Below are 27,680 nucleotides of genomic sequence, written 5' to 3' on the forward strand. Positions count from 1 at the left end.
GATTTGTCGTTGTGTTTTCTGACTTGTTTTTTTTTTTTTTCGAATTTGTCATTGTGTTTTCTGACTTGTTATAATGTTTTCTGAATTGTTGTTGTGTTTTCTGAATTGTTATTTCGTTTTTTAGACTTGCATTTGCGTTTGTAATTTGTTATTTTGTTTTCAGAATTGTGATTTGTTTTGCACTTCTCGGTCACCGTACTATTATTCTCCTATACACTTATTAGTTAGAAGTAAATTTTCAATAGATTTTTCAACTGTATAAGTACATAAAATATCTAAGTTTATATCTGTTTGGATTTTATTTCAATATTTATTGTTATTTATCAATTTAATAATTCAAACATAAAATGGAAATAAATAAATCACGTTTAAATGGACAAATTAATAGACATTTACATTATTTTTATTTAATTAATGTTATAATATGTAGTTAAATAAAACAATAAATCATTTTTAAATCGGAAAATAAACTGACATTCAAAATTGGCTGTTTATTTAATCATGTTTTAAAATGTAGTTAAATCAAAACATATTTAAAACAATATATTACATAATATGTAATATATAATAAATATTAAAATACACTAATTAAACTGTTCTATGTCTATTAATTAGCCCATCTAAAAGTGATTTTTATGTTTGAATTACTAAACTGATAACTTATTCCTTTATTTTTTATTTATAGTTTTAGCCTATGCAAATATGTATGCAAATTGTATGACTAAATTTACAGGGGAAATCCGAATTAAAATGATCAGGACCAGTGTCAACCAAGTCAGCACCATTTCATTCCAGCTGGATCTTTAACAGATATATGCATATTTTAGATGTATTTAGCAATGTGTATTAGTATAACCTATTTAGATATTTAGTTGGTTCCTATATTTATTTATATTACATATATTTAACATTTCGATTAAATTCAAATGTAATTTTATTTAATTACATTTAATACATACACAAAGTGATGAGATTAATCACCTTTTGACGCCCTTAATCTATTAAGCATTTCTTCAGAACCTTTATTCAACGTCTAATTGCGCAGAAACCAGCGCAGCCGTGACGCATGACTGTGAGCAAAAGTTGCTCGGCAGCACTATCTCGTCAGCTGACTGCTATCGCAAGCCGTTTGTCCTACATAACAGATCACACACAACAACACTCTCTCAACACATCGATACTACTCCTCCTCAGATGCTTTAACAGGTCCTGACGGCTCGCCAACATGAGAATCGCCTGTCTGCTGCTAGCTGCTGCCTTTTTGTGGACGACCGACGCGTTTGTTCGGTAAGGTCGAACAAACAAACTTAACAATAACAACAACGGCGACACTATCCGATCATTATAGCTAAACCACGCAGTGTGATCGTTGTTGTTCTTTCACTGGGTCTAGTCTGTTTTTATATTATTTTATCCTGTAATTTAACAAACAATAGTTGTCTCTGAAAACTTTTCTACCATTATACAATTATAAATGTTTAAAAACGCTCCCTAGGTAGGAAGCTCAGCAGGTTTTGAGACACAGCCCTTGTGTGAACGATTGTAAAGCACCCAGGGGTTGTTGTAGGTCTCCCACTAGACAAAGAGACTGATCGTTTGTGACTCAGCAGAAACTAAGATCTGTTTATAGATCAGTATGAAGGGCCCTTTAAAATTCAGCCTTTAGAAATCCAATTTAGTGCACTTAAGCTGATAGATCTCACCCCAGCTGGCTCAAAAACACGTGGATAATGTGTATATATCAGTTACACATGATCATTAATCACTTGATTTTAGTCCTTATGGTGGAAGCCCTTTGTTTTGTTCTTGTTTTGAATGTTAGAAATGGACCTGATTGAAAGTGACACATACCGAGATTCAATTTGACTCGCCACCCAATCAAAGTCCAAAACAGCTGATTTTACTGCATCACATGAGTAATTAAATCAAGTCTTGTATGCATAGAGAGCAATTGGCAAAGTTTTTACCCAGCTTACATTGTTTAGCCTTTTTCCATCCCATTTCAAATCAAATGACATTACATTATCTAAAAACTTGAGTTCGGCATGATGAAGAGGGTGGAAAGGAGCCTTGGCTTGCTTTTAGCATGAGAATGTTTGTAGTTTGCTGCAGGTGGTGTGGTTATGCCTGCAAGATAACTGAACTGTGCACACTTTATGTTGATGTTTCTGTGTCTGTTTCTCTCCAGGATTCCTTTAAAGAAGTTTCGTTCCATCAGACGGACACTGAGTGACTCTGGTAGAGCTATAGAGGAGCTCGTGGCTGGTTCTGCACCCTTGAAATACAACCTGGGATTCCCAGCAAGTAATGGTCCTACTCCAGAAACCCTCAAGAACTACCTTGATGTGAGTACTGCTTGTTAATGGCATTTCTTATGTAGCGTGATGAGCTGTTTGTGTTTTTGTGCATGAATCCACATTAATCTTGCAAATTTAATCACAATAAATAGCCCCTAATCATTTACCAAACGTCACTAGTTGGCCATTTTTTTTTGTTTTTTTTTCCCCAGAAGATCACTAATTTCAAAAGAGGCATGTGAATGTCTGCGCTCTTTCTGACTGCAGAGTTTGCACAAACTGTACATCCAGGAAGTTGCAAAAATGAGGACAAGCAGTTGTTATAGTTTAACCTACAGTCCTTTTGCTTAATCATGTCATATGATTAATAAATTCCACAATGTCAGTTGAAATGTGACTGACAGTAGGAAAAAGTGAACTTGAAACCTGTTCTGTCTTTATTCAGCAAAAAAAAAAAGGTCCCATTTCCTGTCATAAGCTGTAACGGACAGCATGATGGTGTGTTTGACTGTGTCAGACAGCTGGTCATGAGATTATTTGTCATGCTTCTCAAACAAAATGCATCTACCACAGTAGGCCACAACAATCCTCTTTGGCAGTAAGCAGCTGATATTGTAAACAGGCTTAGGTAATTAATGCAAGTTCTTTAGTGTCAAAGATTACATTAATTTTTGCATGATATACATTATGATTCAAGAAGAGGTTTTGTCCTAAATTTCTTATTTTATTTCTTTCCTTTTTTTGGTAATCTTTTACATTTGCTAAAAAATTTTGGTTGGCGTTTGTTTGTGATAAATTGGTATATCAGTAACTTTGTAAAAATAGGATATTAAGTTAGGAATTAACCTTGTGACATTTATTGCATAAAAAAAAAAATGTAATTCTGAGATTGAGTTCATAGTGAAATCTCCATAACGGGCACTATTTGCATGCATTATTATTTTTTCTAAAGACCTAGTAATTCTGAGCTTGTGTGAAAATGTTTGTTATACTAAAGTCTGTTGTGGCATTGAATTTTGAATGATTTGAGGGTTTTTGTTTTCAGGCTCAGTACTATGGAGAGATCGGTCTTGGCACTCCTGTCCAGACCTTCACTGTGGTGTTTGACACAGGATCCTCCAACCTGTGGGTGCCATCAGTCCACTGTTCCCTGACTGATATTGCCTGCTGTAAGTCCACAGAGAGCCTAGGAAGTTAATTTCAATATTACGGTATTATCAGATCAGTGTTGCCTTTAAATTGGTAACAATAAAATACACACACACTTTATAGTATTGTAAAATAATTGTTTTGATGTCAAGAACAACATATACTGGCAGTATTCAGGAAACTAGTGTTTCTTGTTATATTGTTTAATTCTGTGTTTTCGCACTAGACCACAATTAACTTTGTAAGCATATTTTAAAGCGATTTCTTTGTAAAACAAGAATCCATTTCAGTGTGGCCAAATGTTGCTCAAGTTCTTTGTGGCCTCATTTTAGCGAACTGATAGCAAGTTTGTTCCTGTAATCTGAACAAGAACTTGTCAGTGATTGTATCTCACCCTTTCAAAGTAGTTAGGTGCATTTAACTCTTGCAGTAAAAGAGTCTTGCAGATCATCCTTAATGACTAAGTGCTTTACTTGGTGTGAATATTTGGATGCTTCTGTATGTTTCATAAAATTTGCTTGGCCACATTTTGCCTAGCACTTTTTAGAAATGAATTTTTACAGGTAGCACAGCCTGAAGGCCTATGCTTAATATGTAATTGAAAACATTTAAATGCATAAATTTAATTATTAAATTTAGTACAAAATTAAGTGCCATTTTTCTGCAAGAGGATAAAGGCCCCGACTTGAAATATAAGGTTAATAATTGGTCTCTGTGAGTGTTGCACACAGTAGCTAGATGAGCGTGATAAAAACTGACTATATCGTGTATTTATATACAGCTGGAGCACTGTATACCAAAAAAAGTATTTAACTGAAGAATTACTTTTAACCCTGTAGTGCTTCATCACAAATACAATGGGGGCAAGTCAAGCACCTATGTGAAGAACGGGACTGAATTTTCCATACAGTATGGTTCTGGAAGCTTGTCTGGGTATCTCAGCCAGGACACATGCACGGTAGGAATCATCAGTTAACAAGTCAGATTTTTTTTTTTGGTCACCTGAAATGGTGAAAGAAACCAAACTGTTACTTCTCTTTTAGGTTGGGGATATTGAAGTTGAGAAGCAGATATTTGGAGAAGCTATCAAACAACCAGGAGTAGCCTTCATTGCAGCCAAGTTTGATGGTATTCTTGGCATGGCTTATCCTCGCATCTCTGTGGATGGGGTTCCTCCTGTTTTTGACATGATGATGAGCCAGAAGAAAGTGGAGAAAAATATTTTCTCTTTCTACCTGAACAGGTACATACATTTGTTTAAGCCATCCAAGCCTCATCTGTCCCAGATTTTTATGAAACGAATAATTACATGTCGGTCTGCCATAAACATGCATTCAGTGAAGTAACTTCCAGGCCTGATTTTTGTGGATGACCCCATTTTTTTGTCCGACAGAAACCCTGACACCCAACCTGGTGGTGAGTTGCTCCTTGGAGGCACAGACCCCAGATATTACACTGGAGACTTTAACTACGTGGACATCAGCAGACAGGCCTATTGGCAGATTCACATGGATGGGTGAGAGATTTTTGGGTCCTTGTATTGTGTAATGCAGTGGTCATCTTGTTTATTTATACAAATATATGTTTAGAAATTAAAGCTAGGAAACAGAGTTAATTTTAGGCTGTTTAAAGGGTCATGAAACACCAAACCAGAGATTTTAGCAGAGGTGTTTGTGTTGCACAACATAGAAGATCATGTTAGCATCCATTAATTTTAATTGTTTGGAGAAAACTGGTTAATTTTGAGCTTTTTTTGCGCTATTTTCGTCTTCCGGCTTTAAAATCTACACCGTGTTGACGTCACAGTTTGTGACGTGGCAAAGCACTATAGTACTTTGATGATGTGTCTGTGTCTTATAATTATTCATGAGACTTCGTGTTCTTATCCAATGAGAAGACTTCGCTTAATTATTCACAACAGCACGTGTTTATTTCCTATGACAGATGCTTCAGACTGTGAGATTGCGTACATTAACTGAGAGAAACGTTCATGGATCGAAGGAGAGTGTTTTTGCTTTGTAAGAGTCCGGCAGTCGGTGCAATTTATTCACTTAATGAGTGTAACCGGTTTTTACAGCTCCTCGATGCAACCCATCAAAAGGATTATATAAATGCTGCAAAATAAGCCTTAAAAGTTATTGGAGGTGCAACAGCGTGTTCATAAATTTTCGATGCAGAGTGCAAATGCAAATGGCTGTGCATTTATATGTGTTTTTAACTCAATGGGAAATGGGCGTTGTCTGTCTCCCCTCTTCCCCCTCCTCACCACACCCACTTTTGTAGCTTTTTTCAAAACTGTGGTGAGAACTAACCTGTGCTGAAACTGGGTTTCATTACCCTTTAAGCCTTTCTATCATGCAATACCATTTTACTTAAATGCATAAAAGTGACAACTTTTTTTTTTTTGTCACTCAATGCAACTTGAGAAATGTAGTTATTAGTTGGAACATGAAAGCTGTATCTGTTTTGAAAATGTTAACTTTTAAGGTACAACTGTAAAGGCAACATTTTTCACACAAAAATCGCAGTGCCTTCTAAACACTGTTTGTGTTCGTTTACGTTCAAACTGGAGTGTGGAAATTTGTCGTTAATCTGAAAAATGGATTGCATGCATGTGTAATATGTTCTGAAATATGCTGGTCTGTCATGTGAGAGGCAAGAATCTTACTACTGAACCACCAATGCAGAAGATCCCTATAACAATAATCTAGTGCTCTGTGTTTGTTTGTGTAGCATGAGCATTGGCAGTGAGCTGACTCTGTGTAAAGGAGGATGTGAAGCCATCGTGGACTCTGGGACGTCTCTGATCACTGGCCCAGCTGCTGAAGTCAAAGCCCTGCAGAAGGCTATTGGTGCAATCCCTCTCATACAGGGAGAGGTATTGCAACTTTAAATGTTTATATAATTGTACATCACTGATGCGTTGTGACTAGATATCTATTCAGTTCTTTTTTGAGAAATAAAAAAGTTCAAAAGAACAGCATTTATTTCAAATAGAAATCTTTTATAACATTAAAATTGTCTTTACTGTCACTCTTGACCAATGTAATGCATCCTTTCTGAATAAAAGTATTAATTTTCTTTTTAAATCTTGCTGACCTTAAAATTAACTAGTTGTTTGTTTAATTAATTAATTTATTATTTTTCTTTTGTTTTGTTTTTTTCTTTACAAGACTGGTCAACAAAGTATGCATGCTTGGTGTGTTGTTATTAATGGTAACTTATTTACTGAAATGTATAATGATTTGATAATGTTCTCTAACTAAACACGTTTTCTCTAGTATATGATAGACTGTAAAAAAGTACCCACACTCCCCACCATCTCATTCGTCCTGGGTGGAAAGACTTACTCACTGACTGGAGAACAGTACATACTCAAGGTCAGTCCTAGTTTGTCACCTAAGTGCTGTTGTTGTGATGTGGCACTTTGTATCAGCAGAACTGTGAAATTGAGGTGTTGTTTTTGACAAGGTTGTGCATGAGCCAGGATATAAAAAAAAAACATTTACCTGGAGTTTTATTTTCTTGTAAATCACATGCAGCTAGCCAGTATTGTGTGAGCAAACACTGAAGGGATTCTTGGTGATCACAAAAACATTCTAAAGATGGTATCTCTCTTTGTGTGTTTGTATGTGTTTACAGGAAAGCCAGGCTGGAAAGGAGATCTGTTTGAGTGGATTCATGGGCCTGGATATCCCACCCCCTGCTGGACCCCTGTGGATTCTGGGTGATGTGTTCATTGGGCAGTACTACACTGTGTTTGATCGGGAGAATAACCGAGTGGGCTTTGCTAAGTCTGTATAAGCCCAACTGTAGACCTTAACACTTAAGATGTGTCATGAGAGTAATAAGAAATCTAGGTATTTGTCATCTCTGCTTAAATGACACAATAGCGGTATGATTATTGTGTTTTGCACTGCTTTTAGCTTTCAAATGTTTTCGTTTTAAAGAGGCATGTGGAGATGAAATGATTCAGGGAAAAAAGTTACAGTCATTTGCTTTTTAGCCGAGGCCTATTTGAATATGTGATTGAAACACAAGGTTTTAACATTTATTTTATAATTGTCATGTCATTGATTTTAGACACTACCTGTTTTAAGATTTTTATTGTTGAAAATGACCTTCCAATGACTGAACAAATCAAAATGGACAATAAAGGTTTAAAACCCATCTATGTTGTTAAACCTATCTTTTTTTTTATTTATTTAAAGGGACACATGATATATTTTTACCATATCAGTTCTGATTAGGTAATAAGAGATTTTATTATTATTTTTATTATTATTTAAAATGCATTTATTGATATTGGATGTATAATGGTCAAAGCATTTGCCATTCTCTGACCCTCACTTTAAATTCATCTTTAAAAGTGCTAATAAATTTATATTACGAAATATATTCTTTAGTAAATCTTTTTCCGGTCACGTTATTGTGGAGCGCAACAAAGTAGTAAAGCCAAACAGTGTGTCTGAATCCCTTTATCTTTTAATCTCAGTATTGAGAAAGCAAATACTGTCATTGAGCAAATTCATGAAAAAATATTTACAGGAAGAAGGAGGAGTAATAGGACTCCTGACAATGATAGCACATCAGCAAACAACCAAAAGAAAGAAAAAAAAAAGTCTGCATACTGGATTTTTAAGCACTTCTTACCAAAAACATGATCTGTATTCCAAACTATATTTGAATACATTTATTCATAATATATTTACAGAATACCTTAAATGTACAACATTCACACCTTGTATTCTATCAACATTTTTAGAATGAATTAGGCACACATTTTCCAACAATGAGTTGGGGTTGTTTTAAATGCAATCCATACACTGATGTTCAATGATTTAACTACATCCAAAAGAAAAGTATTGCATGTTTTCCCCATTTTATGCATACATTTACATTCTAGACTTTTCCAAAGCTGCTAAACTGCTTCTAATCTTGATTTTTGTGGACAGTAACTGCCCTGACTTGCAACATAATGCGTACAAATAGCCATTCTACAGTAAGAGCATAAACCAGGGGTCTACAGGCACCTACAGAGGGGGATAAGTGCGTGCAACAGTTGGGGCGATGGATTAGGATAGGGGTAGGGGGCGTTAGTACACATATAATACAGTTAGAAGTGTTGAAACTTTTGTATTGGACCAGTGAGTGTGAAAGGAAGATGGCTGTTAGAAGAGGTCTATAGGAGAACACTGTCCGTTAGCGTTCACATTAATCGATGAATTGTGATTGGTTACTCAGGTGATTGACATTTGAAGCTCTGGAACTCGATGAAGAGGTTCTTACAGGGCAAATGAAATGACACTGGTCCTCACAGTTACAGATGAGGCAGAACAAGTCCTCACAAATCAGATTTCGGAATGTCTGTAATATTAGGCATTATGTATCCAGTGCTGCAGCTACCATTGAGCGTGACGTCTGCGCCCGAAGCAGGACCGCTATGCTTGCGGTAATTGGCTGGCATGGGCGACGGGGCTTCGCTCGGCGTCTTCGCGTTGAGAAGACTTGTGTCATCTTCGTCCTCTTCTCTGGTCCTACAAGCAGTGTCTTTTATAATGCGGCCTTTTTTATAGGAGACAGTGGACAGGCCTCCTGTGTTCTCGTCGATGATGTTCAAACAGTGCAGAATAAAAACCACAGGCACAGGAAGGATGGCGGTGACCACCAGTGAGATGCAGACAGCCAGGCCCCAGGGCGGATAGCTGAGAGACTGTTCTTGAGCCTGACACAGACACAGCAATTGGATTATTCTGGCAAAAGAATAATTCCACTTTAATCCTGTGGTAAACTGTGGATTGAAGGCCTTAGAACTGACCCAGGTTTAAAGGAATAGTTCACCCAAAAATGTATCAATAAATTAATCGGTGACTTTAAACTTTAGTCTTAACTAGTTTGATGTTTACAAAAAAATAGAACACCTATAGGTGAAATCATCTACAAAACAATGTCTGAATGGAGTCTGTATGTTCCTCTGAGTAAAACCTGAAAATTACGGCCATATTTTGAGCTAAAAACATGTTTCAGATATTGTAACCTAAGTATTCAACTTTTAAAATTGCATATTGGCCTCTTTTCTCAGAGCTTCATTCAGGATTACCCACCAGTTGCTGGTTCCATGCGCTGTAGCTAGGTGGCGACAGTCCCAGCTGAATGATGCTTGTGGCCAGAAGACCCAGCAGCAGCACTGGTGTGACAAACTTCCACATATAGTAATAGTAGCGGTATGGAGTGAAACCAAGCATGTCCTTTAGATCCTCAAAGAACCTGAATGAACCCACAGGAGACCGAGATGCATCAATGCCACAATCACTGCCAATTAGATTGCAGTTGCTTGTTTATTAGTTGATTAAGTTGCAGCATAATTATGAACTAATTATATTAAGTTTTAAGATTTGATTGTATTAAGCTTTTGTAAATAATTATGATGATTGCTTATTTATATTTAAATTTATTTCATATGTAATACAACTATATATAATTTTTAATTGTCTTGTGAAAGCAATCTATTAAGTTTTTGTATATATATATATATATATATATATATATATACACACACACACACATTTTATATGTAATATAATTATAACTACATTTATTTTTCTTTGGTTAGTGTGTAATCGTAACAAACTTGAATTTCAAATTTCAATAAATATATATATAGTTGACAACAAATACTTCTGATAATATCAGTATGAAGTTCATTATTTAGTATCTTAATTGTTTTACATCAATTACTGATTTTAACTTTAGTCTTACATATCTTAAATAGTTTTAAATTTACAAAAAATAAAATATATACATACAATCTACAAATAATACAAATCATCTACAAAATAAAGTCTGAATGGAATGTGTTCCTCTCTAAACAAAACCACAAATGTTTGGTCTATTTTTAGCTCAATACATTTTTTAAAATATGATTTTTTTTCCAGATATATTAAACTTTCAAATTGCATTTTGGCCTTTTTTTTCTGGGAGTTTCAATCAAGATGATTCAATTAGAGTGTCAATACCACAATGAATTCAAATTAGATTAGCATTCGCTATCTATGGGGTTTTTGTAATTATTATTTTTTTAAATGATAATTTAATAATAATTTAATTTTTCATTGGTTGGTACGTGACCATAACTTGAATTGAATTTTTTATATACATTTGACAACAAATAATCATAGCAATATGAAGCTCATGTCACCAGAGGGCCCTGTAAGCTCTCTAATAGAGGAAGAGTGCGTAACATACTTGTCGGTGCCATACACCCAGGCCACAGCAATGTTCTCCAGAAGAACCACGATGAGAAGAGGCAGAGTAGCGGAATAGTCGTCAAACATGGCTACAAAGTAGTTCCCAGATCGCTGGACAAATATTAAACCAATACAGAAGGCAAGTACACAGCAACCAACTGTAAAGAAAGCAGAGAAAGAGTCGAAATAAGGAGGGGTGAAAAACTTTATCACGGTTTCCACAAAAATATTAAGCAGGACAACTGTTTTCAACTTTGATGATAATAAGACATTTCGTGAGAACCACATTAGAATGATTAATGACTAGAATTAAGTAATGGCTGCTAAAAAATTTGGCTTTGCCATCACAGAATTAAATTACATTTTTAAATAAATTAAAATAGGAAATACTTATTATAATTGTAATAACTTTTGAATGGTAGTGCAGACAGAGCCGTTTATATTGGTATTTTTCTTTGAGAATGTTCTTGCCTTGACTTACACATCATATTAGTATTTGATAATTGTTATTATTTATTTATATTTGAATAGACTCAGGTCATTGAAAACCTTAATACCTTTCCACCACTGACTATAGAATTCCTTGTTGGTGAAGCCTTGTGATGACAGGAATAGTTCGGCTAAACTTAAAAATTCATGCAAATCTACAGTAGAATAGGCTTCAGAGATAGATCAAATAAAGATCTATTATATTCTGAAACTTAAGCAAATATGAACTAAAGGATGCTGTCTTTTCTCCATATAGCAGAGTAATGAGTTTTTGTCTTTCACTGACCTGTGAGGCATTCCTTCCGTATTTTGAAGGTGTCCACAATGGGGGTGAGGATGCCCTGGATAGTGCCGAACATGCTGCCCAGCCCCAGATTGACCAACATAAGGAAGAACATGACGGACCAAAAAGGTGAGGCTGGGAAATGGGTCATGGCTTCAGTGAAGGCGATGAAGGCCAAGCCTGTTCCCTGCACTGCCTGTGAGAAGAAAGATAAAGGTAGGATTTTAGCATGCATTCAAAAACATGAATGTGTAAAAGCACAAATATATATGAAGATAATGTGTGATTAGTGAAAACCTGGACGAGTACAAGGACAAGGCTTGACTTGTGTCATGGCAACTTGTTTTGCACTGGCAAACATCACATATTTTCTTCAGAAAAAGTTAAATTTACTTAACCACATAACTGAAGTCTATGCCAAAACATTAACATTAGATTGCTGCTATAGCAATGATGTGCGTACATCTGTTGATTCTGTACTGTTAAAATGCTGTATTTTGCTTGATGCCGCTGCATCAATTGTTCAACACGTTTACCTCGAAACTAGCAGGAACTGACAAAAATAGATTTGGGTAAAAGAAAACACATCAAAGCAGCAGGAGTAAAGTGACTGTGTAAAGAAAGAGCCTCATATACTAGAAGACTAGTACGGCGGTTGACGGTTCTTGTAAGTGTGTATGTGGTTAATCTCATTATGGCATCACCTCAGCCAACACGTACCGCATTTATTTCCGTTTGTTTCATCTTGCAGTGTCTCTTGATCACACACACACATCTTTCCATAACAACACAGCAGAAAACCTGCCTTTAAAGCATTTTACATCTGTTTGTGGCCGTCAATAAGGGTGTCTGAGATTGTGAAAGGAGAAATCTTTTAAAAATCTATATGTATTTATTATACATAATATATGACTTATGGCTATATTTTGTTTATTTGTCACATTTTCGGATAGCTGTGAAGAATGGATGGGTTTTAAAAGAACACTATTAACTTTCAAAACATATGACTAGTGTGAGCGCGTAGCTACCAGTGTTGAATTCCATGGAAAGTTTGTGTATATCAGTTGTCTCTTAGGTTTCCCCGAGGTGTATCAGTTCACTTTAAGCTCCTCCTCACCTTGTTCAGCTCTTCTTTGATATCGCAGCTGTCTAAGCCTAGGCGTGGGTAATCGTTTTCCATCACGCCCCGTATAATGTTGGTCATTTGCTGGTAGTCCTCAGGGCTAACATTACTGAAGTTAATATGGTGTGGGATCAAGCTTGGATTGATTCCTTTTCCAAGAAAATCAATGATCTTCTTTGTGTTCCTAAGATACATTAAAAAAAGAAAGTCAAATATTGGTCACTTGGTCTGTATGAACTGTATTATTATTTTGAACATATTCTACTAAACTGCTCCTCATGGTTAATTTGTTTTGAACTTACATTTCCACACATTTGGCATTCATGATGTTAGCTTTGAAGCCCAGAACAGCAAAAACGACCAGAGTGGCCAACACTGAGGTGAAGAAGTTAATGAAGGAGACCAGCACAGCGTCAAAGTGGCAGTTGTTGTCTCGCTTGTTGTAGCTGGAGAAGGCAATAACACCACCGAAACCAAGACCCAGGGCAAAAAAGACCTGCGTGGCAGCTTCACGCCACACTTTGGGTTCCAGCATGATTTCCAGCTGTAAGAAGATACTGTAGTTTATTATTTGTCACATGCTAAATTGGATGCAGTGATATTCTTTTCACTTAAAATATCTCCAAACATCTGAAAATTTATTAATCTGGCTGTGATTAATGTTTGAAGCCAGTAATCTCAAAATGGACCATTTCTTTAATCACACTGACCAATATATAGATTGATTGCTACTTTAAACATTGGGCCAAACTACAAATTTGAACATATAAACATATTAAAGAAATATGAGATTATTATAAGAACTTAAACTAAATGAAAATTAGAAATGTTACCTTAGCAACTAAATGAAATACGTTTAAGTTGAAGCTTTACTGCAAATAAAAACTAAAACTGAACTAAAACTTAATTCAATTAAACCTAAAGATAAAAAAAATATTAAAAATGACAACAGCACATACAAAAATGACAAAAAATGAACTAAAATGAAAATTGACTATAAATATTAAAGCTAATAAAAAATTTAAAAAAAACTAGAATTGTATATAAATTTGTAACACCATGACTTACGGACTTTATGGAACATAAAAGAAGGTATTTTTTGAGAAATCTCTTTTATTTGTCCATATAATGGAAATGCACACAGGTTTGGAGCAAAATATGATGGGTGAGTTTCATTTTTGTGTGAAAATATAGATATAAACATACCTAATCCGCTTTTTTAGATACTGAGTTGAATCCTTGATAACAAAGATGTAAAATCGGCGCTGAAAATCTTCTTAAATATTTAATATAATAAGAAAAATGAAAAACATTTAATTAACAAATTACAGTCTCATTTTCCCCACATTTCAGCTACAGTGCAGCGTTTGTAATGGCTCTGTTCAGATTATCATTGTTTTTAATGCAGTAGCAGTAGAATTCTAAAGCAGAGGCTACATACTATCAGTTAATTGTGTGTTACACAAACCACCCACTGTTAAGATAGCACAAGTGACACATTGACAGCCACTTTGCACTGAGGAGAAATGTGACCACATCTTGTGTCTGTGTTGGATGTGTATTGTGTAAAATAGCTGGCACAACAAGATAGTCTGCTGCGTTTCAGTCTGTGCTGAGGGAAGGGTTAATTAACTTCTGTCGAGTCACATCACAAATGCATGCTGGGAAATCTAGCTGGGCTATTGTTTCCATAGATACATCTACTGGTCTCCTGGACTGAGACGACGGATACACATGGGAATTAATAATGGGTGATTATCATAATTCTCAATAAATTGAATTAATTGCTGCTGTATGAACCAGAGCATGTAGAGTAAATTAGTCTAACCATTGTCGTAATGTGTCATCTGCTCATACATACACAGATCATGTGCTTTAGGTTCTTACCTTTGGTGTAAACATGTGGATGATGCCATCAATAGAACCCTTGAGCAGGAAAGCACGAGCCAGGAAACAAATAAGCACCACGTAGGGGAAGAGAGAGCTGAAGTACATCACCTGCAATTAGACATATCCAAATAGGTTATCAAAAAATGTCAATGTAAAATATTAAAGTACTGCAATAATAACACACAGAAGGCCAGTGACTTCTGTTATGAATGATCATTTGCCTTTTTTTTTTTTTAGTGTTTCTTAAACTGTAAAATCCTTTCTTACTCATAGGGAGCGGAAAAGTGCCCTCACTTGCTGACTTTGCTGACAGAGTTGACAGGCTTTTTTCATAGTGCATCCAATTGTAATTTGTTTTTCAAACCTTTACATTTGTTACATTTTCATACATCGACAGTCCATCATTTTGCAAGTGTAGAAATCAGATCCGTTTGTTCAAACAGTGTAGTGATTTTTTTTTTAATCACAATACACATCTAATTTTGAATGACTCTTAATGAAGAAAGATGATTTTTTTTTTAAGCCAGATGGTGTAGTTAAGCCATCTATTAGCAGACTATCTAGCCTGAATGCTACATATGAGTGTAAATGAGTGAATTGATGTTGTATGCATGTTACATCCCAAATTACTAAAAAAACTACTTCCGAAATCTAATCAGGCCAGTCCGTTCAGACTGAAACATATTTCCAAAACTGACATATGGATGTGGTATTTAATTTTTTTCGGAGTGAAGCTAATTTCATTTGAGTCAGATATATTTTTGCTGCCTGTCCGAACAAAGTGGTTATCTTGACAATACAAGGATTATCACCTACAGAACGAAGACGATAATGCTGAATGCAGCTTGTTAATGTTTATGATCATGAAAACTTCTACAAGAATGGGCAGACCATGTTTATGATGACACTGCATTTTACACTCACATTTATACATTTGGCAGACATTTTTATTTACAGTGATTTTCATTGCATTGACGGTATACATTTAATCAGTTTATGCATTCCCTGGGAATCGAAACCCATGACCTTGCCATTGCTAGAGTCATGCTCTGACATGTATCAGTCACATATTAATGTAGGTTTAACAAGCTAATTTAAGTTAAAAAGCACTTTATGAAAGAATTACATAGATGATTGACATTATTGGCTTACTTTGATCTTGCTTTTACTGTATGACTATAATGCTGAAAAGGCTACTGACTCATCTCTGACTCATCAAGGGTGGGCCAGTCTTAAAGTTAAGGACAAAGCCTAAAATGTAACTATCCCACAGCTTAGAAGATTAAAAGACACACTTTCTCTGTAGCTTCCCAAAAATGAAGCATCAAGAAGGTTTTACAAAGATCCATTAAATGTATCAACTCTTCTTTCTGCAGACACACCTCTAATTCTACAGTACAGTATCCTCAATCACTAATAATTGAAGTTGAGTATGGTTATTGGGTGCAGTGCCACAGAACTGTGAATGGAGATGGTGCACATAAAACCATGGCAACCAGCATTACTATGCTATTTGTGCACACAAAATGACAAAAATGAAAAAAAAAACAATGGCACTGTGGGATTTAAAAATTTTTTTTTTGTGAAATGTGCTTTCTGGGAATGTTGAATGAGATGTTGGTATTCTTTTGTGAGGTAAATCCCAGATTATGCTTCAAAGACTGTCCTTATTCACTGCAGAGTATAGTATAGTATATCCCTTACTGACTGAGGGGCCACACTTAAACAGTAGGAATTCATCTGCTGTCCCTTTAACTGGGAATGGATTAAATCTTCAAATCAGAAACCTTTATTATATCTATCATGAGCATACATCAATTTAGTGCACTCTGTAATGTAATTTTTATGTGGTTACTGAAATATTGTATGTTTTCTTTTAACATATACACTATAAAAATATGTAAAAAGGATGCATAAAAATTAACCCCTTATACCCGTTGTTTTAACTTCCCAAAAATTAAAATTTGCTGAAAATTTTCTCTCCCTCCGGCCATCCAAGATGTAGATAAGTTTGTTTCTTCATCAGAACAGATTTGAAGAAGGATTTGTAGAAATTTAGCTTTTAGCGTTTAGCATTGCCATAGATGGATTTGTTTACAAACTCGCAGCTTTTTACTTCACAAGACGTTAAGTGATGGATTGAAGTTGTGTGGATTACTTTTGGATTAAATTGATGCCTTTATCAGCTGTTTGGGCTCTCATTCTGACGGCACCCATTCACTGCAGAGGATCTATTGGTGAGCAAGTGATGTAATGCTAAATTTCTCCAAATCTGTTTTGATGAAGAAACAAACTCATCTACATCTTGGTTGGCCTGAGGGTGAGTACATTTTAAGCAAATTTTCATTTTTGGGTGAACTATTCCTTTAAGGGGGTTTCAACACTCACATGATTTGAGAAAACCTGAACATCGGCTGTCTAAAGCGAACTGGGTCAAAAGCACACTGATGCCAGAGTACTGCAAGTGGTCTGAGCCGTATGGATGCTGCATCACGTTTCACAACGTTACACAGGCATGGATCACATGAGCGGCTGATGGTTCTCACTGACATAGGAAGGATCAGTCTGTAGGTCAGTGTTTCTCTGTGTTGCTTTTAAGACATCCCTTGAGGTCTTGGCTGACTTTTATTGTGTGACCAAAGGCAGACTTTCCTAGAACAAAATACAAAACACTTTTCTTACCTTTCCAGAAGACTGGATACCCTTCATCATAGCAAGACACACCATGGTCCAAGCAGCCAGCAGGCACAGAGTCATCCTCCAGTTAAGTCCTCCGCTCTCAGAGATGGAATCAGAGATGTCCAGAGCCACACGATACCAGTAGTACGTAGTGGCTGAACTTTTCTCACACTCTGGTTCAACATCTACAAAATATCATGAAACTTACAATCTTGTACAGCATCATAACATAGATCAGAAAAGTTGTTCAGTACATTAAAATGTATTGTTTCTGTCTAAATGGATGCATTTAATGCAAAGTGCAAACATTAAAAAACATTAACTTAATTTTATGCATTTTAATGCAAACAATAAAAGTATAATTTCCTGTTCTTCTTTAAGTTGTCTTACATGTATTCGTTTTGTTTTTGACCAGGGGACACTCGTGCCAAGGAAGAGGCTGCTGGAAGGACTGTGAGAAGTAGAAGAGACTCCAGCCGATGATGACATTGTAGTAAAGAGCCACAAAAAAGCACACCTGCAATAAGAGGGAATGCAGTGAAATGTATGGGCTACACCATCTAGTCTTTAAATTGTTTAATTAGTTGCCTTTCCCCTGAGCAAAGACAATTTCCGACTTTGGCCATTTTTATACAGTGCACTTGAAATAATGTTTGTCCTCATGAAAGCACTGATATTCACCAAACAGCTGGCGAAGCCGATGCCACCCAGACGTGGGCTGATGTAGTTCCACACCCCAATACTGCCCCTGCGGATGCGCTGGCCCACTGCTAGCTCCAGGAAGAAGAGGGGAATCCCTATCAACACCAGCAGAATGAGGTAGGGAACCAGATACGCTCCTACAAAGAGGAGAACTTATGGTTATGGCCCTATTTATTTAGGAACCAAACTTTCACACTGGTATACAGAGGACTTGGAAGATACAGTATGTCAGATACAGTATATTCATGCCACAAGTGACAGTATGTAAATGCAATTAAAGCAATTACCCATCGTGATCAAACATTCTTCAAGGTCAATGTTGGATGATTTTTAAAGGTGTCATATATCTTACCTAAACAAACAAAATTGCTTTTATCTTGGTTTTATGCTTATTCATTCATTAGAATTAATATGTCTAATTAATTAATTAATTAATTTTTATTTATTATATATTAATATTTTGAACAAGATATATTTCTATTTCTATTTTCATTTTAATTTGTAATGATTTTAGTACTTCAAACTTGTCAAGGCAACATTTTTTAAGTAATTTTTTTATTCATCTAATATTTATATTCTATTTTATTTAAGATTTATTTCAATTAAAGACACCCATTTTTAATATTATTATTTTTAGTTAACAATAACAACAGTGGTCTAATCTTACAGTTTTTTACAAAATATGAATGAATGAGGTAACCGACTGTGATTATTTGCAAATATTTTCTTCTCTTGAATTAAACTCCGTTTCAGAGAGCCAAAGAAGGAAGAGACTGACATTTTAAAACTGTTCAAGCATTGCCAGTGGCACAGGATAGAACAATCCTTCCCAGTGCCTTATGGGGAACAACTTCAATACAATGGCATTGCTTTGAGAGCACTGTAGGGCAGCTGCTCCTTCAACATGTTGCAGTCATGTGTTTTAACACACAGAAACCTACTGAAATTCACAGACAATTGTGATGATTTTAAACATCACCATCTGTTATATTTAGAGACATCCAATTGGGAACATAAACTGAAGCAATATTTACAAAAAGGAAATGACAGGTAGTCATCAAGATGTTCTGTAAACTTCACTATATTTTATTTCAAAACATCTTGGTTTGTGCGATCTATTTCAACCAGTGTTATTTTAGCATCACTAAGATATTATAATTTTTATTAATATTTTGATATTTTTATGATATTTTTTACATTTTCTGTTTTCATTTTAAGTTTAGTTCAAATGTAAGTAATTTTGTTGTGTTTTTTAGTAGTTTTATTAGTTTTTGTTATATATGTAGGCATGTTTTTATGTGTACACATCAAGATAAACAAAATAAAAATGAGAAATGTTTCCTTGCAGCTAACTGAAATAAAACAATTTTTATATTTTATTTTATTTTATTTCAACTTTTTATTATTTTAATTTTAGTTTCAGTTTAAGTTTTAGTTAACTATAATAACCCTGCTTTGTTGGGTGCCAACCTTACAGTCTAAGCTTTGGGAAATGTCATGATACTGTATATAGGCGTAATCCAATTTCTGGAGCTTGCACCTCACCCAGGCGTTGCTTCATGATAAAAAGCTAAGCTCCATCACTGATTTCACTGTTTTAACACTAAATTTGTTTAGCAACTTTAGTGTGGACAGCAATATGGGTCTTTAGATCTTGTGCCCAATTAACTTTGAAAATAGTAGAATGTCTTTTTTAGAATGTTTTTGCATTTTGTTTAAGATTTGTAATGTAGGTCAGATTGGGGCGCTGTGGGATGCTGGTTGAAGAATTGGTGACTGCAGGTTGTGCGTAAGATGCCATCTGGCAGACGGCAAAACGTTATAGGGGTGTTTCTTTGAGGACAAAACGTGCTGCCATTGATGGCACACAGATGGTGCAGTGTTGTGGTTGCTCTGCCCTGGCAAAGACAGAGGCAGACATGGCCCACACACAGTGGCCTATTTAATCTAATTACAGATCTGCACAGCAGGGTGGCCACATTCACTTATTATAACCTGGAAAGTAAAGCATGGCAGGGTTGTGGTCAAACTCTCGTCGAGACAACAGGCCTTTGACATAAACTACTGAACAACTGTATACAGTACAAACACAGTACAGTAGTTACTACTATATGAAACCCAAATGTAAGACAGTAGCATTCCTTATAAAATGATAGCTATTACATAGGTTGCTTCTCTTCTGTGTTTCTTCCTGATTCAGAAGTCATTCACTCGCTCTGAAAGTGTCTTTTGCAAATGAAATAAGGAGAACAAAGAGAAAGACATGAGTTATCATATCTAATGTATGTCATTGCTCTCAGGGAGACCAGGGTAAGGAGCTGTACTCTGCTTTCTCTTGACATTAAACAGCTTTGTATAATCGGAGATGGGTAATATAGCCTGTGATTATCCTGCACATGCAAAACCATTCATTTCAATGCCATGCCTGCCTATTGTGGGAACTTAGATCTCTCTCTCAAACAACTAATTCTAATTTGTTTTTATTGATTGATATATTTATTGATTGTCATTTTGATACTATTCTTACTCCAATGACTTTCTATGGTTTCAAAAGAAATGACAGCTGATTAGCCGGAGAAGTTTCCAGATGTAGTGATAAACCATAACTCCATTATGGTGTATTGTTGTTTGTGTTGACTAAAAATTTGTTGCTTAGTTATATTATGAATTATGATACCCCACAATGTCAGTATTTTCTCTTAATTGTATGTTTTTTTTTTTTTTCCAAGAAAGACCTCTGGCACTGAAAATACACTGACTAGACTTGAAGGAGGAAATGCATAATGAGAACTTGAAAATGAGGTGTCAGGCATATGTCTGACTTTAGGTTGTCAGTCTTAGAAATGAAGTTCCCTTGTGTCTGAGCATGTGTCAATGAACTGAAACAGCTCACAGTTTCACTCTCAAATATTCTCCATTTCTATCTATCTATCTATCTATCTATCTATCTATCCATCTATATATGAATGGAGAATATTTTGGCGTTTTTCCACTGCGTGGTACGACTCGGCTCGGTACGGCTCAGTACGGTACAGCACGGCTCGGCTCGGTTTGCGTTTCCACTGCAGTTTAGTATCGCTTTAGAGTGGGCGGGATTATTCATATGTCATTATAGTTGCGCCGACATATATATACAGTATATATGTACTCGTCAAGGTAATTTTGAATTAATTTCATTCATCATAACCTACCGCCACCATTTTTCTGGCACAAATAGGGGAACCTCCAGACGTTGCCCAGGCCCACTGAGAAGCCCACCTGGGCAAGGATGTACTGGAGCTTGCTGCTCCAGGCGGGCCTCTCCTCCTCCTCCTCCTCTGAGCCCTCCTCAACATCCCGCTCCTTATTCTGTGGAACATCTCCTACTAGAGAGCTCTTCCTGAAAGAGTCCTCACAGTTATCTTCATTGGAGAGCAAATCTTTAACAGATTCCGTAACTTCGTCATCGTCAATTTCTCTCTTGACGGTTTTGCTGTTTTTGGGCATTTGAAAATGTCTTTTTTGGCAATGGGGAAGGGAGAGATTCTAGGAAGTCCTTTTCGGTAGGGCAGGATTAGGTCAAATGTACAAAGGCAGGCCAGAGAGTGGGATTTAGTCAATAGATAGAGAAAAGTGTGGGTTGACAAAATATTTATCTTCTCATTTTCACAATACAGGTTTCCTGTTAGATACAAAAACAAAGAACAGAAACTAGACAGGTTAATTCCCCCTGACATGATGCAGTGTGTCACTAAGTTGCATGATTTAAAAAAATAAATAAATTTCGCTAGACTCCATCCCCATATCTTCAGCTTTTTCAGAACTCCCGCCCACTAAAGACATATCAGTCGGTCAAACCCAACGCTAAGGGTGATTGACAGGCACACAGCTGTTTTTTAATTGGCTAAATAAGCGCGGTCCGCTCCCCTACTACCCTATATGGCTGAGACAAGTACAATTCCCAGAATATCTCAGGTAGTTTGTACAATTTATGCATTATGTTACCCGAAAAAAAAAAACGCTTACAGTACTTTTAATTTCATTTTTATTGTAGTTACAGAAAATGTGATGCACAACGCAAAGGAGCAACAGTATTTTCCGTGGCAGGAGGTATCACAGCTTATTCCATTTGACATTAAATGTCACTCAAGCCAACTGCACGATCATATTTCGCGTCTAAATAATTTAGCCCCTCATAAGAGCACGAGGTCGGTTCATTTACATACGAACCCAAACAGACAAGAGCGCGCCTTCTGTAGTCACGTGGCCGCGGCGCCCCAGAATAGCAGGTTTGGATGCCGGTTTCGCAATAGATAGATAGCAAAAAAGAAAATTATAGTAATTACGTTATTAAATCGATCCTTCGAGGCTCAGAAGTTCTGGTTTGTACATTGTATACGGAACCATGAGTGTACAAATGTGAATGATGCTGCGCGGCGCGCTCTCTCAGTCCCAGCTCATGTGATAAATAGATTTCTTTCAAGGCTGCACCTTTTTATAATCCAGCCTCCAGCAGAACACATTTTAGCCTCTTCGTCATTGAATTTAACCTTAAAATCTCTCTTAAAATTAACTCTTAATTTGATCAAATATTTTAAAATTCGCTCAATCAAAAAGTCATTTTTTAAAACAAGGTTATGGAATCTACATGCGCTTAGGGTGCCAAGAATATAGGCTAAAATTAATTTGTTATAAGCAAAGCCTATTGTGACTAAGTTATATGTGTAGATCTTTTTTAAATTCCGCTTATTTTAGGGAAAATGATAAGACAGTTTTATTATACTGACTGAAAATAGGCGCGCACGCTGAAAGCAATTGTTATTTACGAAAGAAATACAATATACGTTTGTAAAGAATTAAATTTTTACCCCCTTAACCCCCCGCCCAAATTTACTGTGTCACCCATGTGCGAGGTTTCATCATACGCACTGCATGTGATTGAGCAGCCGTTCTTTCATCATACCGTATGTTAAATCAGCACAATCGAATAGGAAAAAAATCATCTTACCTTACAACGAATTAACAGGAAATAAGCTTAAGTTTTGAAATCGGATGTTTCGACTTGAAGAAGGTTTATGTTTGATGGGTTGGTCATACAAGTATAGCTCATTTACAATCTGATGTAAATGTGATGCAGGAGGCGCAGATGCTCTACTGTGTCTAGTGTCTATCCGTATCGTCCGACTCACAGGAAATAGTAGAGGAAAGTGATTTGAGTCCCCTGAAGAACTGAACTAGGCGTGTCTTATGTAGGCTATTAACATATTTTAACACATCATATAATATGACAATATTACATCGCATTTTGCTTTAAATTGTGTTTATGTTCGTAAAATTATTTTGAATCTAAATCCCCCCCATCAAATGAAACAAAGTGGTACAACCCACTACGGCGCCCACAAGCTGGTTTTTAGGGGTGTACTGGTATTGTAACCTCGTGCTTGGAAATCTTACATCAGCTTTACAATAATGGCTGAAATCTCAGATAATGGCACAGGCCTACGACGTGATGGGAACACTGCAGTTTTGTCTGGATTCTTATTATGCCTTTGGTTTTGTCCTAGAACTGTATATACAACCTGTAAACTGTGTGAACGTAAAAGTTGGAATAAAGGTCTGAAACAGGATATAAATGCGCGTAAATTGCAATATTGGTGGCGCTATAAAGAAAACAAAATTGTGACTTGGTTATAATTTATGGGCAATTGGTAATAGAAATAGGTGTTTCATATCCATTACTTGGTTTACGTTCTAATCCCACATACCCCCATTTATTTTCGGTCATAATTTAAATTTAGAATTTTTGAAAAACATTTTGCAGACTAATCCTAGTATTTTTACCTGAGCTCACTGAAATTTGCTGAAAGATGATCTAGAAGTCAAAAACATGTTTGACTTTGAGATCAGCATGGCTCCCCAGACCAATAAATGCATGCACTAGGCTATTTTAAGTAAAACAAATAAATAAATAAAAGTCAGATTTTCATAAAACGCAGTATACTTATTTTAAGCAAGAACTTGAGGAAGCCTGCAAAGTTTGATGCTGTTTAGCAAAAAGGTTGCGCTATAACAGTGACATACATTGTAAATTACAGTTTTTCTGAATTGCTAAAACACTAAACCCCAATCTCTGAACCAAATTCTCACTAGCTTAAACCAATTTGTCGAATAAAGCACTCTTTCTTCTAAACCTTAAACACATTCAGGCAGTTAGGCTCTATTTGCAAATCTCATGCACTCTTTTTGCAAAACGCTAAACAAATTCTCATTCACTTAAACACTTATCTCACTGTGATGCATTTGTGCTGCAAAATGCTAAACACAAGTGGCAAAAGTTAAACACAACTAAAGCACAGTTGTCATCGTTTACACACAACGATTCAAAATTGTTCACACTTGTTTCTAATGCTGTGATCAAACCAACTGTACAAAATATGAGCCAGTTCAGAGTGCACAGGTGACTGAATTATGATACGAAAAATAGATGGAAACAATCTGAGAAGGAGAGGAGGAAGAGTACATGTAAGAAGTGGAGGAAGAGGATGAGGAGAGAAAGAGTAAGGTTTAGAGAGTGTGATCTGTCCGAGGGTTTTTTTCTCTTTGTTTAGCAAAAAAGACAACATTACTTGTGATGTGGACAAAGTCCTCAGGCCGGACTCAAGCACAAAGACATGGTTTATTTGACCTTTTTGGCCTTTGTAGTTGAACTGCAGTATTTTTGCAGTATCCAAGCGCTGAATATATACAAACATTCAGTAGCCCTACTATTCAATGTTCAGCACAATACTATTCTTGCAGTACATACAGTTGGCCTATACAATATATTCACCTTACTCAGTTGCAATTACTATACTTTTTTACAGAATTGCAAAAATTTTTACTCAATACAATATACTTTTTTTCTGTAATGTTCTGGATGCTGTGTTCTCCATTTTTCTCTGTAGTGTTTATTTTATTGACTCGTGTGTGTAATCAGAGAACACTGTTTGATTTTGAGTGCAAGTGAAAGGGTTTTGCAGTGATTGTTTGATTTTGATGGAAGAGTCAGAGGTTTCGTGAATTTGGTTTGAGTATTTGGATTTGTGATTAAGGTTTTGAGAAAATGAGTAATGGTTTAAAGAAATGTGTTTTAGCAATTCAGAAAAACTGTAAATAGATTGACTTGCAGGACTTGTTAAGTATTTATCAGAAAAATTCAGCAACTTTAGTAGTTTTGGTTTTGCCCTGTGGTAAAGAACTTTACACAAACCCCTATTGGCCTCTTTTAACTTTAAAAGCTTGTTGCTAAGATGTGTTTATTTGAACTTGTATAATCGGAAAAAAAACAAAACCAAAAAAACCAGGCAATTTCAGATTTGAGAATGTTTGCAGGTTGTGGATCAAGTGCTTGCAGAAGATTTGTTTCTTAAGGCATTTCTTAAAGATTTTTAGTGGCTCCTACATTGAGGAACAGTTAGTGTGAAGGTTCTGGAAATTGACTCTGTTAATGGGAAAATATGTAAATAATTTTAAAGGGGTCATATGATGCTGCTAAAAAGAACATTATTTGGTGTATTTGGTGTAATGAAATGTAATAAAGCGCTTTCTTGTTCCCAGTTGGCTAATGGCTGTTTGTGACATGTGGTTGTCCTGATAGCTGGAGGTGATATTAATGTCAGATGTTCCTGGAACTTTAGTGTGACATTGCATTACACTCAGCACATTGTGATGAGCCAGAGGAGCAGTTTCCATTGGTGATAAGGTTTAATCCATGACATAGTTAGCTGAAACATAAAACTAACAATGCTGCAGACATCTCATCTCAGTATAACTAAATCTAAAATATTGAAATATCACTGCGTAGGAATCATGCTTTATACATACATTCATTATACATCTCCCAGTGGCTCCTGTCGGGGCATTATTTTGAGAATGTTTCCAGCATGTGATGATAACAAACACACACCAGTGAGTCACAGATGGCAGGTTGTTACTGTTACCTAACTGTTAAATAGTTAATGTCCTAACTACGCCATGAATTAAGTAACACAATGCTTTGCTGCTGTCACAAGTTTTGCTCTATTCATTTTTTACACCAATACCAGATGGTAAATTTGTTGGTTGATGTGGTTACTTGTGGAGCAATTAAAATACAATATTTTGAGTGGAAGAGTTTAATTAATTAGCATTGTATCGTTATGATAATTAATAGCATTCAGCTCTAGATTTGTTTAACAAAGTGACACTGTGCAATAACATACCTGAAATAACTCAAGTTTGATGAGTGCTCATTTGACAGAAATAAGTGATAATTACTATATATCTGAACAACATAATGTAATATCCATTTGATTTGATTTTAAATAAATATGCATCTGAATTAAAAAAAAATTAATAGTCCTGGACTAAATGAGTGTCTAGCAATCACAAGACCATAGGAGGCTTTTTTATAGTCTGACACTTTTCAGATAGCATTGCTGAAGCCCACCCATGCTGTAGTTGCCTTTATCCTGATTACAAAAAGGTGGATTATACTCTTTTCCATCTGTTTTTTCTATCTCCCTTTATCTTTATCTCCCTCTGTCCGGTACCTTTTTGTCATATCTTAACTGTCCATGTTCTAAGATAATGGAATTAATGTGGGAATTGGAGAGGACAGCGGTGCCTTCACAAGCTCTTGGAGATGTTTGACAATTCAATTCAATTCAATTCAATTCAAGTTTATTTGTATAGCGCTTTTCACGACACAAATCGTTGCAAAGCAACTTTACAGCAAATTAAGTTTCTGTTTAATGTACATATGGCAGAAATGTACGGAAAAATCAATTAAAGACGTAATCAAACAGATGATGAACACTATTAACAGCAATTATTATTTGATGCAATCAAACTTATAGCAAAATGTGGTAGTTCTGTAAGTTGTTTCAGGGTTGGCATCATCTGAGGTCCTCTGAGGGGTTGGCATCATCTCTTCTCAGGTGTTCTGGATCCAGACTGAAGCTTGTGTAAATCCTAGTACATCCCGTGGCAAAAACAGAGAAACAAATAGACATAATTAGCATAACTGCTGTTCCAACCAAGCAAAATGTATTTGTTTAACCCACACTAAAGAATAATAATGTGCATTTGATCAGATAATCCTAAGTGCACACATACAGCAGTGAACACACACACCCCTGGAGCAGTGGGCAGCCATATATGCTGCAGCGCCCAGGGAGCAGTTGGGGGTTCGATGCCTTGCTCAAGGGCACCTCAGTCATGGTATTGAAGGTGGAAGAAGAGCGCTGTACATTCAGAATCGATGAATAACATTTGCAACACATCCTCACGGTACAACTTTTTACTAGCCATTTGCCGATTTTCTCTCACAAATCTTACAATTTACTCGCACGCTATGAACTTGCTTATAACAGTAGCTTAGTGGAGTAGACTCATTTAGACCAATGTAATCATTTGGTTTTAGCCAATGAGGGGATTAATTTCAGTGTGGTCCTAAAGTCTTCTTTCTCAAGAAAATTGGCCTGTGTCATTGGGTTCAATTTAGTCATGGAATAATCAGAGGGTTGGAAATGAAACTGGAAGAAAATGCAGAAATACCACAGACAAAAAGATTTTATATCAATAGGTTTACTTTGAAAACTGGAATATTCACATAAGAAATGGAACATGGAAATTGTAGTGACAAGGTTAGGGCACATGTGCAAACCTTTTGTTTAACATATAGAATTAGAAATTCCTACAAACAAGAATCAGAATCAGAATCAGAATGAGCTTTATTGCCAGGTATGTTTACACATACGAGGAATTTGTTTTCGTGACAGAAGCTTCCACAGTGCAACAGAATGACAGTGACAGAACAAAAA

The 27,680-nt window shown here is 36.0% G+C and overlaps 2 protein-coding genes across 2 annotated transcripts; one reads left to right on the forward strand and one right to left on the reverse strand.

The window, feature by feature from the left end:
• The first annotated feature begins 1,054 nt into the window (after positions 1-1,054).
• On the forward strand, positions 1,055-7,626 carry LOC107672285 (cathepsin D-like). The gene is made up of 9 exons (XM_016465419.1): positions 1,055-1,287; positions 2,189-2,345; positions 3,343-3,466; positions 4,286-4,404; positions 4,490-4,689; positions 4,840-4,962; positions 6,180-6,324; positions 6,728-6,826; positions 7,089-7,626. The coding sequence occupies exons 1-9, from the start codon at positions 1,226-1,228 to the stop codon at positions 7,248-7,250; spliced, it is 1,191 nt and encodes a 396-aa protein (XP_016320905.1). The 5' UTR covers positions 1,055-1,225; the 3' UTR covers positions 7,251-7,626.
• A 564-nt stretch (positions 7,627-8,190) lies between these two features.
• On the reverse strand, positions 8,191-22,985 carry LOC107672330 (sodium-dependent neutral amino acid transporter B(0)AT2-like). Its single transcript, XM_016465478.1, has 12 exons — positions 22,847-22,985; positions 21,051-21,520; positions 17,839-17,996; positions 17,548-17,674; positions 17,161-17,342; positions 14,476-14,586; positions 12,891-13,132; positions 12,583-12,772; positions 11,469-11,661; positions 10,692-10,851; positions 9,551-9,713; positions 8,191-9,171 (listed from the first exon to the last, which is right to left on the reverse strand). Exons 2-12 carry the CDS (start codon positions 21,343-21,345, stop codon positions 8,791-8,793), a joined length of 2,202 nt encoding a protein of 733 aa, XP_016320964.1. The 5' UTR covers positions 21,346-21,520; positions 22,847-22,985; the 3' UTR covers positions 8,191-8,790.
• Positions 22,986-27,680: the final 4,695 nt, after the last annotated feature.

Source organism: Sinocyclocheilus anshuiensis, unplaced genomic scaffold, assembly GCF_001515605.1.
Source record: "Sinocyclocheilus anshuiensis isolate Anshui unplaced genomic scaffold, SAMN03320099.WGS_v1.1 scaffold997, whole genome shotgun sequence".
Classification (NCBI taxonomy): domain Eukaryota; kingdom Metazoa; phylum Chordata; class Actinopteri; order Cypriniformes; family Cyprinidae; genus Sinocyclocheilus; species Sinocyclocheilus anshuiensis.